At 44.1% G+C, this 18,976-nt stretch overlaps 1 protein-coding gene across 9 annotated transcripts in view; it reads right to left on the bottom strand.

Moving 5' to 3' along the window:
- ABI1 (abl interactor 1) overlaps positions 1-18,976 on the bottom strand; it is a 100,704-nt gene that overhangs the window by 59,990 nt on the left and 21,738 nt on the right. For all 9 annotated transcript variants that reach the window (XM_053410120.1, XM_053410121.1, XM_053410113.1 and 6 more), the window contains exon 2: positions 3,356-3,523. In XM_053410120.1, coding sequence (XP_053266095.1) covers positions 3,356-3,523 — 168 coding nt within the window. The remainder of the gene's footprint in view (positions 1-3,355; positions 3,524-18,976) is intronic.

Here is an 18,976-nt window from a genome sequence, read left to right as displayed (position 1 = left end):
CTTCTATGTCCCTCCCCATCCCCTCCTCTTCCTCCTCCCTCAGGCTGCCGCCGCTGCTGCCACCTCTGGCTTCCCCTGGCAGCGCGGCGGAAGCCTCGCAAGAGAGGGGCTGTCTGTCTGCCTGCCTGCTGCCACCCGTCTTTCACAACGCGCCCCTGAGGGGGGAAAGGGAGAGACGGAGACGCAGCAGCTCATGCGTGCTCTCTCTGGAGGCGGAGGACCCCAAGCCACTGCTTCCCTCCCAAGCCAGGTGAGCATGAAACCCAGGAAATTTAAGGGACATCATCAATCCGGGACAGCAGCGGGACACGGCGCTGGGATAAGGGAGTTTCCCGCCAAATAAGGGACGGTTGACAGCTATGATTCCAGGGTGCACACTATTCATGTCGGAATAGCACAGACCTCTTGCAGTCATTGTAACCTCAAACGAACTGAGAGGGCGCCCCAGAACACATTCACACACACTGCTTCACTGTGGCTACACAGTTCAATAGCGGTGGAAGTTTGTCCTCTATTCATGCCTTTCTGTGAATCTTGCCCTCAATACAGAAACTCCTAAGAGGTTTCTAAGGAATTCCGGGAGCCCCCAGAACAGTCTGAAAACTGGTGCCTTAAAAACCACACTTGAAGTACATGCCATTATCCCAAATTGATGGCACTTAACCAGGCAAGCTGGGACCTATTTTGCTAACAGTAACTGCCCAGGTAAGGCTTACTGAAAATCTGGGACTTCAGTAGTGCATATGATTTCGCAACCAACTTAGCAAAACCCTTACTGGGAAGACCCTAGGAGGCCCTGGTAGCGGCAAGCAATTTCCCTTTCAACAGCTCTTTCAGAAAGTCCAACTTCCTCTGACATTTCTGGTAGAGATGCTGAAATGTGGAAGAACAGCAAAGTCCGACAAGTGTTTTGAACCCCAAGGGAAACCTAACAATAAGTATAGTAGCCTAGCAGGAGAAACTGCTGAAAGGAAGTTACTTAAGAGTTAACAGCTATTGGAAATGCAACAGTTGATTCCATCTTGTAGACGAGCAAGCCATGCTCAAAGGGAACCACAGTTGTCACACTCAAGCCACAAATTAGGAGGAAAGTAGTTGCTAAATGGAGGATGGAGCAGAATATGCAGACGTTTTTGCTTTTTTTGTGTAAATCCCAACCCAAAGAGGCCTTCAAAAAATCTCAGAATGCAATGCACCAGATCTGCCTTCTACAACTTCCACTGCAGCACATTGCACTGCGAAGTGCTGGCAAATAAATAATTATAGTTCTTCCTATCCATGTAGACAAAGTGGCTTAACTCAAAAGACAGCGCGCGCACACACACACACACACACACACCAGTGTTTGAAACTCCCATTGTTCTGAGTGCATTTTGCAACAGGGAGTTTCATTAGTGTGAGCAGTTTCTGAGCTCTGGTAGCAGTACTACACCTAACATTTCAGATAAAAACTGCAGAGTGGAAAGAAAGGAGGACTTTTTTCTGCCTCCCCACTTCCAGCTACTCTCTGAAGACTGGAGAAGAGACCCTCTTAAGAATATTAGGGGAAGGACTGAAAAATGAACATGTGAAAAATGAACAAAATATTTTAGCTGCAGTTCATTCATTTTCAGCTTTGTAGTCTTGCTATTAAAAAAAAACGCACCTAGACATTCTGTTGTTGCGCCCATAACCTAGGTTTAAGGTGCCATTTGGCTCCTGGCTTTCATATCTGTTTCTAACAGCGACACACACACACACACACAATCATAGAGGTAAACTAAGTGGAAAGCAAAGGCTGGGTATAGGATTTTGTTTTTTAAATAAAGTTAATGAAGAACAACTGGCTAACTTTTTAAAAGAACCTCACAATGCTAGAGCTAGATATAAGTTAAACTTTTATAAAGAAGTCTGGGGAGGCTTATACAACAGAGATTAATTTTCAAAAGGCCTAACGACCAAAAGAGCTACAAGTGTCCTTGCTAAATACTCTCAAAATGCTTTACAAAGCATTAATTGTTCACAATCTTTTAGCAAACAGTTCATGTATCAGGTGACTCAAAAGCTTTCTTCATAGCAAGGCCTTCAGCTCAAGCCAAGAGCTAAACAAAACAAGAGGCTGCACCTTTTGTACCAGCAGAGAATTCAGACTATGGCACAATTAGTATTAATAAGCAGCCAGTAAGATATAAAACAAGCTTATAAGATTAAAGACAATCTGGCTAGGGGAGGGGTGATCAGTGACGCCAATAACTTATGTCTACTGATTTCAGTGCTCTTAGTTTGACTTAGCTGGATATCACCCAACATCCACAAACCCGCTGATGTCCTGCCATTTCAAAAATAAAACCAAAAAATGTATATTTAAATGTATCTGCTCTTTAGCAGTTTGTTTTATGTATCTAATGCTAACAGTCTGCAACTGTAACAAGAAGTCCATTCACTCAGTAAACTATGGCTCTCGCTTACCCCCCAAACCAAAATCTAACATTACAGTCGTACCTTGGTTTTCGAACGGCTTAGTTCTCGAACGTTTTGGCCCCAGAAAGCTGCAAATCCGGAAGTGAGTGTTCCGGTTTGCAAACTGTTTTTGGAAGCCGAACGTCCGACGGGGCTTCCAATTGGCTGCAGGAGCTTCCTGCAGCCAATCAGAAACCGCATTTTGGAAGTCGAATGGACTTCCGGAATGGATTCTGTTGAAATTCCAAGGTACGACTGTAGTTTGATTGTGATTTGAAACACTGGTTCGAAGGGCAAGTGAATGTAGTGACTGTTGTTGTTGGCATCCGTCGGTCTCAGTTGGCAATGGAGGGGTGTGCCTTTGGGGGTGAAATCAAACTGTTGGAAGATGGCAGCACTTGCTGCGTCGGTAGCAAAGATGCCAGCTTGTGAAGGCGATTGGGAGGGGGCAACATCACACTGCTTCGGCCATCCTCCCCCTCTGCGGAAGGAGAAGAAGCTAGCCACTGAAGGAGTGCCGCGCTCAGCTCCACCCCCATGTTCTTTGGACATGGGAGGGGTGCAGCCCCCCCACCCAAAAATATTGGGAGGGCCCAAAAGGGCTCGGACCCCCAAGAGCTAGTGCCCCTGGGCTGTAGAAACAGATACAGAAGAGATGTGCTTTGTTGCAGCTGGGGCAGATGAAGGCGTCCAGTTGTGCTACTGTAGATGCACCACGACATTTCTTCTTTCTGTGCTACGACTATCTACAAAAGGTGATCCGAACACACTAGAGAACGAAAGCATATGCAAGCCTGAGGCTTATTTACATTACTTATTATGAGTTGGCATTGCACGTGAACCATCTCAAAAAATCTCTCACATCTTTGGAACACCCAAGAAAAGCATATCTTTAACATTTCTGGGGGGAAATTACCTGGGAAATATGATTGATTGAGGACTCCATTCTCCGGAGCTGGGACGCTTGGATATCCAGTAGTTGGAGCACATTGTTGGCCAGTGCATTGATCTGATAAGCAACACTGGCCAAAGACTGAGTTGTGTATGCTTTGGTCTCTTCTAATGCTTTCCTTTTGTCTGGAGCCTGAAGGAACGAAGAGAGAGAGATGTATTATTTTTCGAAGTTCAGAGAGAGGGAGAAGAACCTCTTTAATAATTTAGATCACCCAGAAGACCTTATTACTGGATGTGCAGTCTGATAAGGTGGAACCAGAAATCCGCAACACAGAGAGAGCAGAAGGAATAAGCAACTAGCAGCATATGGTCTTGTTTAAAACTCTGCTGCAGGATCAGTAGAAAACCTCTAATAATTTACTACAGCAACACTTTTATAGCTCTCCCATATCTTTTATTCTAGGCAGCGAATGGAGGATGGTGGAATAAAAACTCCCCAATATTCTTGAAGTGTAGAATTTCAGAAATCCTGCATAAATCAGGAGGGCACATTCCTTCCCTTTCCCCGCCACCCTTGTGCTAGATGTTCTCTTTCCCACAATCCTCCTAGAAAAAAAACGGCATTGGATCTAGATTGCCTACTAAAACTTTTGGAGAAATGTTGTTAAAGCTTTCCTTACTGCTTAAACTAGTTACATTTCTTATTGTTTTACAAATACAACTTGCTAAACAAGCATCTTCCCAATATTATTCATGAGTTCCACTAAAATTAAAAAGGCCCTCAGCATGCTGTTAACTTATTGAATTAACTGTAACAAGAAGTGACTGATGGCCACTCTTTTAGATGGCTTCAAAAGTGGATCAGACAGATTCATGGTCTATCAATGGGGCATAGATAGATTAGATAGATAGATAAATGATAGAGATGATAGATAGATAGATGATAGATAGATAGATAGATAGATAGATAGATAGACAGAGATACACACATGTCCTCCAAGTTTAGAATCAATATGCCTCTGAATACCAGTTACTGGGGAGCAACAGACCTTGGCCTACTCCAGCAAAGTTCTTTCCCCCTAAAAGTTGGGACATATATGTCATTACTCCAATAGTACATCAGTACATCAGTCTCAATAATTTCGAGAACTTAAAGGAACCACTCCATCCATTCTTGGAGTGAAGTTCCGATACTACAGAACATAGATTTTTTGCCAGAACTAGAAGATTCCTTGATTGCCCACCACAAAATGTCAGCCTCCAAAATATTCAACAGCAAATTCAAAAAGTTTGAATTCTAAGCTTTGGCTCAGCATTCATAACATTGGACTCACACTGTTAAGGGTGTTGCTTAAGCAAAAGGGCAGCTCCAAAACACAACTTTTAATTATGAAAATTAAATTTCCTTGTGCATGTTGGGAAGGGGTAAAGAAAGCACTTCCATTCATGTGTTTCACCCAGCTACATCTTTGCTCTCTTGCCTTCCTCTGCAACACTAACTACAACTTAATCAAACAAGTCCCATCCTCCTGCCTCCCACAGAACAGCTGTTCCAAACGTGAGTGGAATATTGCAGGGACTTGAGACCTTCAACAGCCTATTGCTAAAATGTTGGAGAGCACATATCCGAGCATCCAATGCCAGCAGCTATGAACAGCCCGTTTGCAATATAGGGCTGATACATCAGATATACTTTCCTAAGGCTATTAAACAGTTCAGAGCTGGAGTAGGATTTGAATCAGGGATTTTCTGGTTTCCAGATTATATACTGTGCCACAGGATTCTACATCACTTCTCACAAACAGGAGAAGGCAGACAAGCGGAAGAAGGGCAAGCAAGAAGAGACAGTGCAAACAGTCAAGATAATGGAGAGACAAAACCTCTAAGCTATCTAGAACCAACATTCAGCCTGCCTTCTAATAGATAGGTACAGTAAAAATATTTTAGGGCCAAATAAAATTGCTTTATCTTCCTGCAAAGATGGCTAAGCCAGCATTTGGGACTGCTGCAGCTGTAACATCCACGCACGGCTTCTGGGCTAACCTAAAGGCTTTATGATCTCCAGGTCTCTCTGAATTGTGGCACTTGCAACCTTCCCAAGTCTCCTAATGTCGCTTAGATCGAGAGCATGCTGCAGCTGATAGACATGCACAGGAAGCCGTACGCAGGAAGAACAGCCTTTTGCTTTTCCGGAATGATAAGCATATAGTTCAGACAGGTTGCTATCAAAACGCTAAATGAAGCACACCATTTCCGTTTGGCACAGCACTTTATATCTACCAGAGTGCTTCTTTCAAAGGAAGAAATACTGCTATTGACAAACTGAAATGTGCAAACAGGAAGACATAGAGAAACATACAGACACAGGTTCTATGCAGCCTGAAAAAAACCAAACCTAAATAGCAAGCTTAGCCAGGAAATGGAGTGTTCAATTGGCACTCAAACCAAGCTTTGTATTTCCTGACTGCAGTGAGTGCAAACCGGAGCTTTCAATGTTGCATCATTAACCCCTCCATCTAAATGTCTTTCCCTACTATTAAAATTGCAGTGGAATCGAAAGTCTGGGGCAATAAGGAGGGAGGCATGCAGCAAAAATGCTTCTTCTATTCACAAAGAAGCAAAAGGAGCTGGGGTGCAGGATTATAGGTGTGCAGTGCGATTACCATCTCTTCTCAACACACCAAACAAGGCTTTTCCATTGGATAACTACATTTCTCTCAATGGCCAGTTTAATAAAAGAATGTTTGTGCTGGCTGGGAAAGTTCCAACCAACAAGTAACTGGAAGCCGGGTGTCCTATGAAAGCATTCGAAAGGGTTAGAACTAGCGAGTAGAGACAGGTCCACCCACGGACTCCCAACCTTTCTGCATTGAGCAGAAAGATCTGAGAGGGTCTTCTGCTTGAATGCACTTGCAAGTCTCCAATGGTCAGGGTTCCCGATCACAAGGGGCTTGCAAGTGCATTCAGTCAAATGCGCTTATTATGAGCCCCCTTCAGACCTTCTAGGAAGGTCAGGGGTAAAGCAGATGTCTTCAGCACATTTGTAGCATTGGAAGTTGAAGCCCTCTAGCATTCAAAATAATGGAGGACTAAAGCTAGAGAGAAGACAGTAGTTTTTGTACTTGGAATCATAGAATTGTAGAGGTGGACGGGACTCTTGAGAATCATCCAACCCCTTGCAATGCAGGAATATGCATTGTCCCATACATGAATCAAACCTGCAACCCTGGCATTATCAATACCATGCTCTAACCGACTGAGCTATCCAGGCATCTACACTATACACCTTCCACATTAACCTCCAGCTTTGATAAGATAAACCGCTGTTGCACTTTGGATGAGGCTTTTACCCCTCACTTCCAAGAGTCCCACAAGGCCTGGATGGGGATATAGCCATGCCTCGCACCTAAGTAGTTCTCCCTCTGGAGGAAACACATTTTTCATTTACTACTTTGTCCCTGGAGGCAACTTTATGAACAAACTAATTAACTGTCTGCTGCAACATACCCCTGTGCTATACTTCCAGCTTGTCACAGATGAAAACAGGGATGTGCTACACTATAAAACTCCTATTCTCAAGTCAAGGATCACTTAGTAAGCTCCACTATGACAAGTCTACAATACTATCACTTGGACGCTATATTCATTTAATCTACAACAGCCTTGCCCTTCACAGGTCCAGCAGCCAAGAGGGCAATGGTTATTATGATGAAAATTATAGCCAAAAAAACACACCCCTATTTGTATACAATACTATCCTCCGTGGTGAAAGAGTACTGATTGCAGTGAGTGAAATGGCAAGCTGGTACCTCAATGCTCATGTGGTACGCAATGAGACGCATGTGTTCTAGTCTTCCATGTTTTCAGATCTGGGGCCCACTTTGAACTCAAACATGCATTTGAGGACCTATTTCTTTTTTTAAAATTTACCGTAGATTTGTATACTGATGCTGTTCCGGGTTGTGACCCATCTTAGATGACGCTGCAATCCAGCAGCGGATCCTGGTCACTAGTTAAAGATCAATGAACGAGCAGACAAGGTGAATGATAACATTAAGCAACTTACACTAAAAAAATACCAAAAGCAAGCAAGCTCGCATGGCAGAAATGGGAATGGCAGGATAATGGTTTACCAGAAGCAGGGACAAGGCAATAGGGACCTTCTCTGTAGTAACTTCCTTCCTCTACTTTGGCACTGAGGGATGCCTCCAAACATTGTTGACAAAAGCCAGCCAGGCGCCATTATCTTCCTAATTATTTGGCCCTAGGAAGAGAAGCCCTGTGTGTCTCAAAAGCTTCCTTTCATCATGTTTAATACCTGTGGGTTCAAATAAATGATTTTGTATAGTCTGCTTTTTTTAACAAGTCTTTTTTGAAAAGGGTTGCTGTAAAGAGTTGCTATAATTTTTGCAACAAGAACTACAATTTAACCTGTACTGGGGCTGTGTAGCTGAAAAGCAGCACAAATGTTCATACGTAAATGTGCTGAGGAATCAGTTCAATTGTTGTAGGGGGGGGAGCTGCAGCTAAACTTCTTTCCAACAACCCCTTGGATAAACAGACCTGTACAATTTAAATGCATGCAAGCCTACAAAAGATGCTGAATGAATTCCTGCTGAAAAGAAATTGAGAAGTTTTGCATTGAGCCCTGCATACGTTTTCATGTAGCCCAGTCTACTTAGCACTGGCTGGTGAGAAACAAATTAGATTATTTTAATCCATTTACACACGACTTAAACAATCTGTCCACATCACATTTTACTTAGCACAGGATGCTGTAACCTACAGAACCGTGCCAAGGAAAGACAATGGTCAACGTGCTTTCATTTAAGCAATTCACTTCCGCTAATTCACTTCACTTATTGCTTAAGCTTTCTGAGAAACCTACAGAATTCAATTTACATTTCCTGGCAAGTGGAACAGTTTAGCTAGTTATGTTTGTCCTCAGGTTGTAGCAGCACTTGCAGTACATTAATTGTAGATTGAGGAATTAAATTCTACTTCCACCAGTTTTAGTATGTGCCAGCTTATTGGACAAGCCTATGTCAATATCAACGTTTCAGTGTAATTCAAGCACCCCCTATCTACATGAAGTGATCCTCATAAGGGCACTGGAAGGGAATATGTTTCCACTCTCAGAACTGTCAAAAGCCTGTATGTTTAGGTGTATGCTGCATACAGCTATATCTTTTTTAAAAAGTACAAGACCTGGAATCCACAGAAACCTAGTACATCTGTAAATACAAAAAGTACTTTCTTAGTCCTCATTGGGGCAAAGAAAGGTTGCAAACACTACGGCAGCATTTGCTGTAGACTCAGAAACCAGAGAGTCCATTGGCCGTGGGCACACATTCCCCTTCTCTTTCTCTCGTCATTTCCTAGACTCCATAGGCTTCCTGTTTCCTCAGATATAAACTTGTAAATAGCCACTTGCCTAAAAACAAGCTCTGAGTCCACAATGCTCCTGTGCTTCCATGCAGAAAAGGGGAGCAGGGAAATCCTAAGCAACTGAGTGGGCAAGTCTCCCCAGACAGACCGACTTTTGATCTAGAGCAGCGGTGGTTCCCAAACTTGTTTTCCCATGGATCACCTGAAAAATGCTGAGTGTCTTGGCAGACTACTTATTGATTTTGCTGCCCGTTGTAGAAACTGCAATGTGCTACATTATATACTCTCTGAATTTTAATTGCATTTTTACGGATACTTCATAGGCCACCAGAATGAAGCTCATGGGCCATACTTTGGGAACCCGTGATCTAAGGGCATTTCCCCTCCCCCTACTACTATTATATTGCTAATCACAATATTTTAATTTATTACCTGCCCTTCACCCTAAGGTGCCAGGGTAGGTTATGGCAATAGAAAATGCAACATTAAAACTGCTTACAATCACAAAAAAAGAGTGGGTCCCAAAAATGTACACGCCCACTGCCAGGTTAGAGAGGTGCAGCTATGAGCCAAGTGTAAGAGCTAAACTCACCCTGCCCAGAACACAGTTCTCTGATCTAACAGCTGAATGCAGAGCTGCCTCCCTCTTCCTTCTGGGCTCGGAGGATGGGGCAAGAAACTGATCATCTTGACCAGGGGTAGGCAACCTAAGGCCCGGGAGCCGGATGTGGCCTAATCACCTTCTCAATCCGGACTGTAGACAGTCCGGAAATCAGCGTGTTTTTACATGAGTAGAATGTGTGCTTTTATTTAAAATGCATCTCTGGGTTATTTGTGGGGCCTGCCTGGTGTTTTTACATGAGCAGAATGCGTGTTTTTACTTAAAATAAATCTCTGGGTTATTTGTGGGGCATAGGAATTTGTTATTTTTTTCCCTTCAAAATATAGTCCGGCCCACCACATGGTCTGAGGGACAGTGGACCGGCCCACGGCTGAAAAAGGTGGCTGACCCCTGATCTTGACACTTCAAAAATGAAGAGCTATCTTAAATCAGGATTCCATTGTAGATAGGGTGCCCACCTACTGGATGTGCCTTCATTCTGTCTCTGCAAGGAGGGGCAGGCACTGAAAGCGTGTCTGAGGAGAAGTGGTTTCATTTAGTTCTGTGCTTCTTCTGCAAGAAGAGGATGCAGCCAGAGTTGGCTAATTTTGCTTTCTCTCCCCGCCCTCCGCCGACCTCACCCCTGTTCAGACTCCATTTGGGAGGCAGCCACAACACCAGTTTCTCCCCATCTCGCTTCCCATGTTTCCCCTCCCCTGACAGACTAGCTTTTTCAATGTCACACTAGGGAGTGTGGCACTCACATGGCAATGGGCGCGTGCAGCATCTCCTTTCCACACACCGCACCACAGAAGCAAGACTGAGGCTAACCGTGAAGGAACAGGCGAGGTGTAGCCAGGCATTTGCAAATGCTGTAACAGGCACGTTTTTCTTGCTAGCCTCAAGTATTGCTTAACTTCTACACTATCCTGGAGGGGAAAGCGGGGGCACTGTTCTAGACACTTTTCTTTTTACCTGAATAGAGTAGGAAGAGAACTGCTGGTGCAGGTGGTGGTAAAGGAAGCCGCAGAAGGCCAGGGCATGGAGAAAAAGCACCGCTTCCCCAATTTGCAAGGCTGCTGTAACGACTTCCACTGTGCCTGACCAGCATATTTTGGAGAAAGCAAAACCTAAGGGTTTGTGAAGCAGTTTAAAAATAAAATGTGCACAACTGAAAGCAATTTTCGGTTTAAGGTTCATTCAGGCGTTCTTAACAGGCAGAGGGCCTTTTTGGTAGTGGTGCCCGCCCTGAGGAATGCCTTCCACCAGATGTTAAGGAGATGAGTAATTTGATAACATTTAGGAAACTGAAGGCAGCCCTGTATAGGGAAGCTTTTTAAAATTTTCTATGTTTTTCTAATATGTTTCTAATATTTTCTATGCTGGAAGCTGCCCAGAGTGGCTGGAGCAACCCAGTCAGATGGGCGGGGTACAAATAAAAAAATATTATCATCAACAACAACAACAACAAAGCCCAGGACTTTAGTAAGCCTCAGATTACTAACTGAGTGACCCTTCCCTTCCTGCCTCTAAAGACCTGAACAGGCAGTTTTCATCACCACCACCTTAGCATGGCTTCACCCAAACTCTCCGGTGTTGAAGGAGTATCAAGGGATTCGTTGCTAGATGGACATTGTGAGTCTAGCAAGGCTGCAAGGAGAAAGGATGCTGAACTCTCTAACTCAGCTGGAGTCATCTGGTACGCAGCCAAGGGAAGACTCTTGAAAGAGGAGGGGGAGAGCAGGAAATAGCAAGAGAGTTGTAGACATTTCATTTGTCATTCCTTCCACAATTTTCAGGCTGCAACTAACTGCCAGTGCCAAAACAGTACCACTAAGGCACAAGAGGGAGGTCTCAGCAAACTTGAGAGAAGCCCAAGGTTTGCAGAAGTACGAAAGATATTGGATGGCTTCAAAAGCATGAGGGGGTTTGACAAATTCATGGAAGATAAGGCTATTGTGATGGCTACTTAAACACAATGGTCATGTTTTAAGCTCCACTGTTGAGAGACACTATGCTTCTAAACACCAGTTGCTGGGAGTCACAGATGGGGAGGGCATTTGCAACATTCCCCGTGGAATTATTTTGAGAAGAAGTTATATTGTTTCAGATCACCAACCAGGAAAGTGCCTTTCCTCTGCTAATCCCCAATACTGAGCATTAACTTCCCTTATTAATCAGTGCCTACATATACAATTAATAATCACTGGGAGAGAGAAAGCCTCACTCCTATAGTAAGTGGTTAGATAAACTCTATACAGCCAGTTGCTGGCATCTGTCTGTCTTGGAAGACAATGGAGGAGTGAGCCTTTTGGGGTGGAGTCAATCCGTTCGAGAGTTACAGTGCCTGCTGTGGCTGTAGAGCATGGGTAGGCAAACTAAGGCCCGGGGGCTGGATCCAGCCCAATTGCTTTCTGAATCTGGCCCACAGATGGTCTGGGAATCAGCATGTTTTTAATAATAATAATAATAATAATAATAATAATAATAATAATAATATATTATATATACCCCACCCATCTGGCTGAGTCTCCCCAGCCACTCTGGGCAGCTCCCAATCAAGTGTTAAAAACAATGCAGCATTAAATATTAAAAACTTCCCTAAACAGGGCTGCCTTCAGATGTCTTTTAAAGATAGGATAGCTGCTTATTTCCTTCACATCTGAAGGGAGGGTGTTCCACAGGGCAGGTGCCACTACCGAGAAGGTCCTCTGTCTGGTTCCCTGTAACCTCACTTCTTGCAATGAGGGAACCGCCAGAAGCCCCTCGGTGCTGGATCTCAGTGTCCGGGCCGAATGATGGGGGTGGAGACACTCCTTCAGGTATGCAGGGCCGAGACATGAGTAGAATGTGTCCTTTTATTTAAAATGCATCTCTGGGTTATTTGTGGGTCCTCTCTGGTGTTTTTACATGAGTAGAATGTGTGCTTTTATTTTAAATGCATCTCTGGGTTATTTGTGGGGCATAGGAATTCGTTCATTTTTTTTCTTTTTCAAAATATAGTCTGAGGGACAGTGGACCGGCCCCCTGCTGAAAAAGTTTGCTGGCCCCTGCTGTAGAGACTGATATGGGAGAAACTTTTTTTGTTGCAGCTGGGGCAAATGAAGGCGTCTGGTTGCGCTACTTGCAGATACACCATGGTAATTCTTCTCTCTATGCTCCTCCAAAAGGTCATTCCTCTGCTGGTCACTGCTATGGATGCAGGACCTGATTTCCTAACTCCAAGCAGCAGCCCTATATATGCCCTGACACAAGAGACTCCTTGGTGTCTCTCAGCAGTTTGAAGTAACCCTCTAATGCAGCCTGTGTCAGCCCTGGGTCCCCAGATGACAATGAACTAAAACTCCCATCATGCCTCTCTAGCAGGAGCAATGGCCAGGGATGATGAGAGTTGTAGTCCAACAACATATGGGAACCCAAGGTTGAGAAAGGCTGCTCTAAAGTGTTATCCGTCCACCTCTCATGTTTGGTGTTTTGTTTTTGGTTTTTTAAGAACTTGGAAGACTGGCCTGCACTTTTAAGGCATTATTCAACTATTTTCATTATTTGTTGTAGAAACAGGTCGCAGTTTCTCCAAGTTCCTGTTCAGCTCAGTCTAAGCCTTCCAAACGTGATCTGTGATAATGTGTCCCGGAGGTTTAATTATCCCACTTGCGCTAGCTAATGTTTACTGACTACGAGCCAAGAGTCCAATTTGCAGCAACGATTAAGAACTGTAAATCCAGAGGTCATTTAAAATAATTACGAGAGAGCTACCTATCGAGTGAGGGTTGTGGGTTTTTGTTTTTTGAGGTGGGGGGCTTGAGATATTGCCGGGCGTTTCTTCACGTTTCCACAAAGCTTTTAAGAGCTGCTTAGCAGGAGCCCAGCTCCTGCCATTATGGCCCAGGAGCAGGTCCGCCATGACCTCAATACATAAGATAGGAAGGAAGAACGCCAGGTCAGCACTCACTAAGGCAGCAGCCACAGAACTCCTCTGCACCGTGGGGAGCAGTCTGGAGATTAATATTTAACAAGGCAGAACAGAAACATAGCTACGTAAGTCTGCTCTTAAAATACTCTGCTCTGTACAGAGGACTACAGACCTAGCCTATAATGGAGAAAGATCTATAGCAGGCGTGCGGAACCTTTGGCCCTCCAGATGTGGCTGAACTACAACTCCAGCAATGCAGTTGGTCAATGGCCAGGAATGATGGGAGTTGTAGTTCATCAATATCAGGAAGTCTCCCACACCGGATCTCTGGGGTTGGGGGCATGAGGGATCCAGACAGAAGGCCCTGCCAGCACTGGGAAGCATTCCAGAACCTTTCAAACACTGTTTTGGCTATATAAGAGCAGCAGCTCCTGAGAAAGTCAACTCCACTGCAGCTGTGGTCATGGTTAAATGGCCCAGCCACCCACCCATGGGTGGGGCCCAAAAACAAGACAATGAGCTCAGCATCCTGCTGGGAGGGTCCACCAATTCTATTGTTTGGGAAAGGCCCACGAGATCAGGTCCTGAGCACATAGCTGCAAGTCAGGATCAAGAGCGAACCGCAGCTTGAGCAAGTCAGCCCAAACGGCAAAACTATATGTTTGCCATGAGCAAGAATTGGTTGGAGGGGACTGTCATGCAGAGGGAAGTGGGCGAGCCTGAAGCGTTCAGCTACTTTGCAGCTGTGTGAGGATTCAAACCTGGGTCTCCCTAGGCCAGCACCCCACTGAACCAGCCTGTTAGTCCATCTAGTTCACCACTGTCTCCTCTGACTGATAAGGATCTCTAAGGCCTCAAGCACAGATATTTTTTTTCCTAGCTGCCCTACAGAAGATTCTTTTTGAAGTGGAAATGCCAGACATAAAAAATTAGCTCCCTGAAAAGGGTGGGGGGAGAGATCTGATGAGAAAGACACATTTACACTTTTGGCTCTGCTTTGTAGTGTGTCTGTGTGTGTGTGTGTGTGTGTGTGTGTGTGTGTGTGTTCGCCCCACAGAATGTGGGAAAGGGTCTCTCAGGAGCCTGGGAAAGGAGGAAGGAGGCAACAGGCCAGCTTGGACATTCCAGCTTTTTGCTGCTACAACTGCTTGTAAAATGACCATTAACATGTGACAGGGGGAAGAATCATTTTGATGTCCACTTGAGGATGAATGTAGATTACAAAATGGTGGTTGCTCAAGGGCCCTTTCCAGCTCCACAAGTCTATATTCTTCTGTGCTTAAAATACTATTAAGAGTTTAAGGCAGATAGGAAGACAAGGGAAAGGAACAGAAAAGCACGCCAAGTTTGCCTTAGGAAAATGTTTACATTTCAGCTCAGAGTGATTACATTTGCTTAGTCACGCTGATTCATAATAACTGCAATTTTTGAGAGGACTGAAGTTCAGGTCATTAAGCTAAACAATATGCATTTAGACCACAAGAATGTGAAAACAGCGGGTTAACTCCGCACTGGTTAATTTCAGAGAAGTACAGCATTAACCAAGGGAAAGCAAAAGTAATTTTCAAGAATTGTGTGCATGGCTGTTTATGCCCTTCAACTAATAAAAATAAAACAACTCTGCACCCAAGTAGAGCAGAATTCTCAATCATGAACCATTAATTATACAATCAGCATAAATTATGTAAATTAACCAACTTGACAACCTTCCCCCTCCCTTACTGTATTATGTTTCTGCCAGTCATGAGAAAAGGGTGGGGGAAATGAGTGGCCTTAAGTTTTAACCCCTGTTAAAACTGGGAATCCTTCCTAGTATCTTCTACTGTCAAGTATAACTTCAGAGCCATTGGTAACTAGAAACTTGCTTTTATAATGTAAGAAGTCCACAGGATGCGGAATTCTGCACAAAACATCAAAATTGTTGCTTGCACTGCAATGCAAATTACACAGAACATTCTGTTCTGAGGATCTTGGCTTTATCTCCTATTTTGCTGTGTCTTACAATCTCAGCTCCCAAGTTCTTTAACTGTTTGCATTTTTTAGTTAGTAGCAACTCAAGCCTGATAACAAAGCTGGGAGTCTACTGGCCTTATCAGAACAGGAGATGGTAAGCAGGAACTACGCTATTAGGCAGGAGTCTCAGTGAGAACATGGACCCACACAGAACTGGACTGGCACCAAGCCTCACCTACCACCACTGATATTAGACCACATTCACACCCTTCATTTAAAGCCCTGCGATAGACAACATGGCTTCCTCCAAACAATTCTGTTTGTTAAGGGTGCTGAGAGCTGTAGTGTAGACAATCTATTGCAGCCAATACACCTGGTGTACACCTGGTGCCTGCAACACTTTCTCCCATTTGCAAACGTGAACCCCCAAGAAAGTTGGAAACCTCCTGCTATAGGACTTGCCAATCAGAAGGTCAGCGTTTTGAATCCCTGCGACGGGGTGAGCTCCCATCGCTCGGTCCCAGCTCCTGCCAACCTAGCAGTTCGAAAGCACATCAAAGTGCAAGTAGATAAATAGGGACCGCTCCGGCGGGAAGGTAAATGTCGTTTCCGTGCAGTGCTCTGGTTCACCAGAAGTGGCTTAGTCATGCTGGCCACATGACCTGGAAGCTGTACGCCGGCTCCCTCAGCCAATAAAGCGAGATGAGCACCACAACCCTAGAGTCGGCAATGACTGGACCTGATGGTCAGGGGTCCCTTTACTTTACACAGCGGTCAATTGGTAAACCCAGAAAGAAACCTCCTAACAGTCGTCTTGCGGAATAAAGTAGGTATAGCCGAACTGACTCGAGGGGCCTACACCAGCATGGTTATGGAACCATCATCAAATGAGAAGCCAAGGAAATTGAGCCTAGATGGACGGTTAGGTTTAGGCTTCAGGGCAGAAATCCATTGCCCAGAGGCCTTGAAACAATGCCACCAAAGCCTAGCCAACCTATGGAAATGTGTTTTTTTTAAGGAGGGGGGAGAAGACCCCTTTCCAATGCTTGGTAAGCCTATGTGGGGAGAGAGTGGAGCAGCTACAATGGGGTGCCCAGTGGGGAGCAGAAGGCAAAACAGTAACAGATGAAATGGGGTGGGCAGAGTGTTACAGGAGGGGAAATGGCTAGGCAGCAAGGGGGACCTCCAGGGGGTACCTTGCTCAAAGCCCTGTTAAGCCCATCATCAGCACAGATTTCAAAAATGTTCAAAACATAAGTCAGTCCAGGAAAGCCTGCCCAGGATCAGAGCTGCATGTGGGTGGTGAAATATCACAGTCGCTTGGCCATATTCCAGGTCTACTAAACAAGCCAAGAAGCACCTTTATGTGATTTTTAATGTACCCTTCTTAATATACCATGGTTGCAGGGGGTGGGGAGTTTCTTCTGCAGCAGACTCTAAGAAGCCATAAATTGCCCAAGGCTCTGGGAGACTACAAGGTTAGGTTACATACAGCTTTTTTTTGCCCAAAAACGTACTGACTAAAATGTTGGGACTCAATCTAAAATGCAACATATCCCTTCTCCCCCCCCCCAAACTAACTACTGGTAGAGCCAACTAATAAAAATCTAGCAAACAAGAAAAAATATCAACGCACATGCAGTCTCCAGTGAAAGCAATGATGGAAGTCTGAAGTGTAAGCTTTTATATTCCAAAGATATAAAGAGAGATTTTCAGTAGCCAAGGCCAAAAACTTATAAATATAATATATCAAAAAGATAAACAAAGTCGGGGGGGGGGACGTGAAGAGAAACAACTATCTTAGTCACAGAGTTATTCAAATAATTAAATTTGGCAGGGGCAAACTGTGCCATTTCTGTGTCCATGGAAATTCAGAGCAAAGAAAATGGCAGGGGATTTTGAAAGTGTAACTGAGTTGAGAGACTGCTCTGTTAATTTAGTGGGCCCTTAAGATTGGAACAACGAACTATACATACTCCCCTTTATGTCTTACAAAGGATCATACTGGTATGGATGGAAGGAAAACTATTAGCCATAAAGAAAACACTCTTTCAGTTACACAAAGACCCAGCAGCATACATTTAGGGGGTGGGGGGTGGGAGTTATATGGTATGGATTTCAAAGACATGAAAAGGCAATGCTTTTTCTGGTAAAAAAATAAGGTGCTGGTGCTCTTGATAGAAGTGTTGTGGGTGCCAGCACAAAATGGTTGCTAATAGGTTGGTGTGGGTCTAGCCAGTACTCCATCCTGATAAATACTGTCACCAGATAAGAGCATTGCTTATAGAAGAGCCTTCCACACGTCAGCATGGCAGCTACAGTGTGTAGGTGGGTTTTGCGAACGCTCCCTGTGCTCCTCTCAGGGCTGAAAAGGGGTTAGCTTAACCTCCGGTTTGCTAGCAAAACTGAATTACTGTGTTGCGAAATGATGCGTATCTAAAAAAGTGTGTCACCAACATGAAAAGTTTGGAAAGTCCTGATTTAGAGGAATTACTATTCCCAATAAGAAATTATTCCCAAACAAAATACAGTGGCACCTCGGGTTAAGTACTTAATTCGTTCCGGAGGTCCGTTCTTAACCTGAAACTATTCTTAACCTGAAGCACCACTTTAGCTAATGGGGCCTCCTGCTGCTGCTGCGCCGCCGGAGCACGGTTTCCGTTCTCATCCAGAAGGAAAGTTCTTAACCTGAAGCACTATTTCTGGGTTAGCGGAGTCTGTAACCTGAAGCGTATGTAACCTGAAGCGTATGTAACCCGAGGTACCACTGTAAGGCCTGCTGGTGTCATAATACTAGAGCATGGTTAGGTAGAAACCATAGTATGGTGCCTTAAATGTTGTTGACATCCCAGAACACATGCAGTAACAAGTTTAGCTAAGCCTGCAGATCAGTTCACATCAGAACTCAACAGGGTTAAATTCCTCAGCATCACTCACTTTGCATCATGGTTTCCAATCCTAGTTTGAAACCAGTGCTTAACCTTAAGCCTAACTGTGGTTAAGGGGAAAAACAAACCACGGTTACACAGCATTGGGGATCCATAGCATTTTAATATTGCTACTTCTTTCAGAATCAAGAACTGCATGAATTTCCTTACTGACTAGCAGAAACTGTACTAAAGAAATTGGAGAACCCACGTTAGAAAATGAAAGTGAGGACTGTGAAAAAAAGGACTGACTCAAGAAAGAAATATAAGTATATTTTTTCCAGTTGGATAAAGCAGAGCAATCACTTCAGGCTTTTAAAACCACCTCCAAATGACAGAAATATTTACCACTATATGTGAAGATTATTCTTGTAGGCAGTGATCTACAAGAATAATTTTCACATCTAGTGGTAAACATTTCAGTCAGTTGAAAGTGGTTTATCCAATTGGAAAAATATATAATATACACCGGGGTTCAAACTAAGGTAAGTTGGAATATCTGATGCACACCAAGGACACTTATTACAGGAATATGTCAACATGGTCATTCACCATCATTGCCAAATTACCAAGCAATTACTTGCTTCTGTGTTCAGCCAGTTTATAGACAGATTTGTTCAGCACGACTATCTAGCATCAGACGACACACAAGCCATCAAGAGCAGTCTCAGTGGCCTGGAAAGCGAGACACAGACTTACCATGTTTACAATTAGGTCTGGGAAGAAGAGATAGAGTTATTAAAAGAAGCCTTTTGAGCAGGAACAGGTATGTTTATAATAAGCCTGTAGTAATTGGGAGACTCAAGGTTGGATTATACGCTGCTAATTATGTATGCATCTACTTTTAATTCTCCATCTGCG

The sequence above is a fragment of the Podarcis raffonei genome, chromosome 12, assembly GCF_027172205.1.
Source record: "Podarcis raffonei isolate rPodRaf1 chromosome 12, rPodRaf1.pri, whole genome shotgun sequence".
NCBI lineage: Eukaryota > Metazoa > Chordata > Lepidosauria > Squamata > Lacertidae > Podarcis > Podarcis raffonei.
Note: the sequence above shows the minus strand (reverse complement) of the source record. Positions and strands in the feature narration are given on the sequence as shown.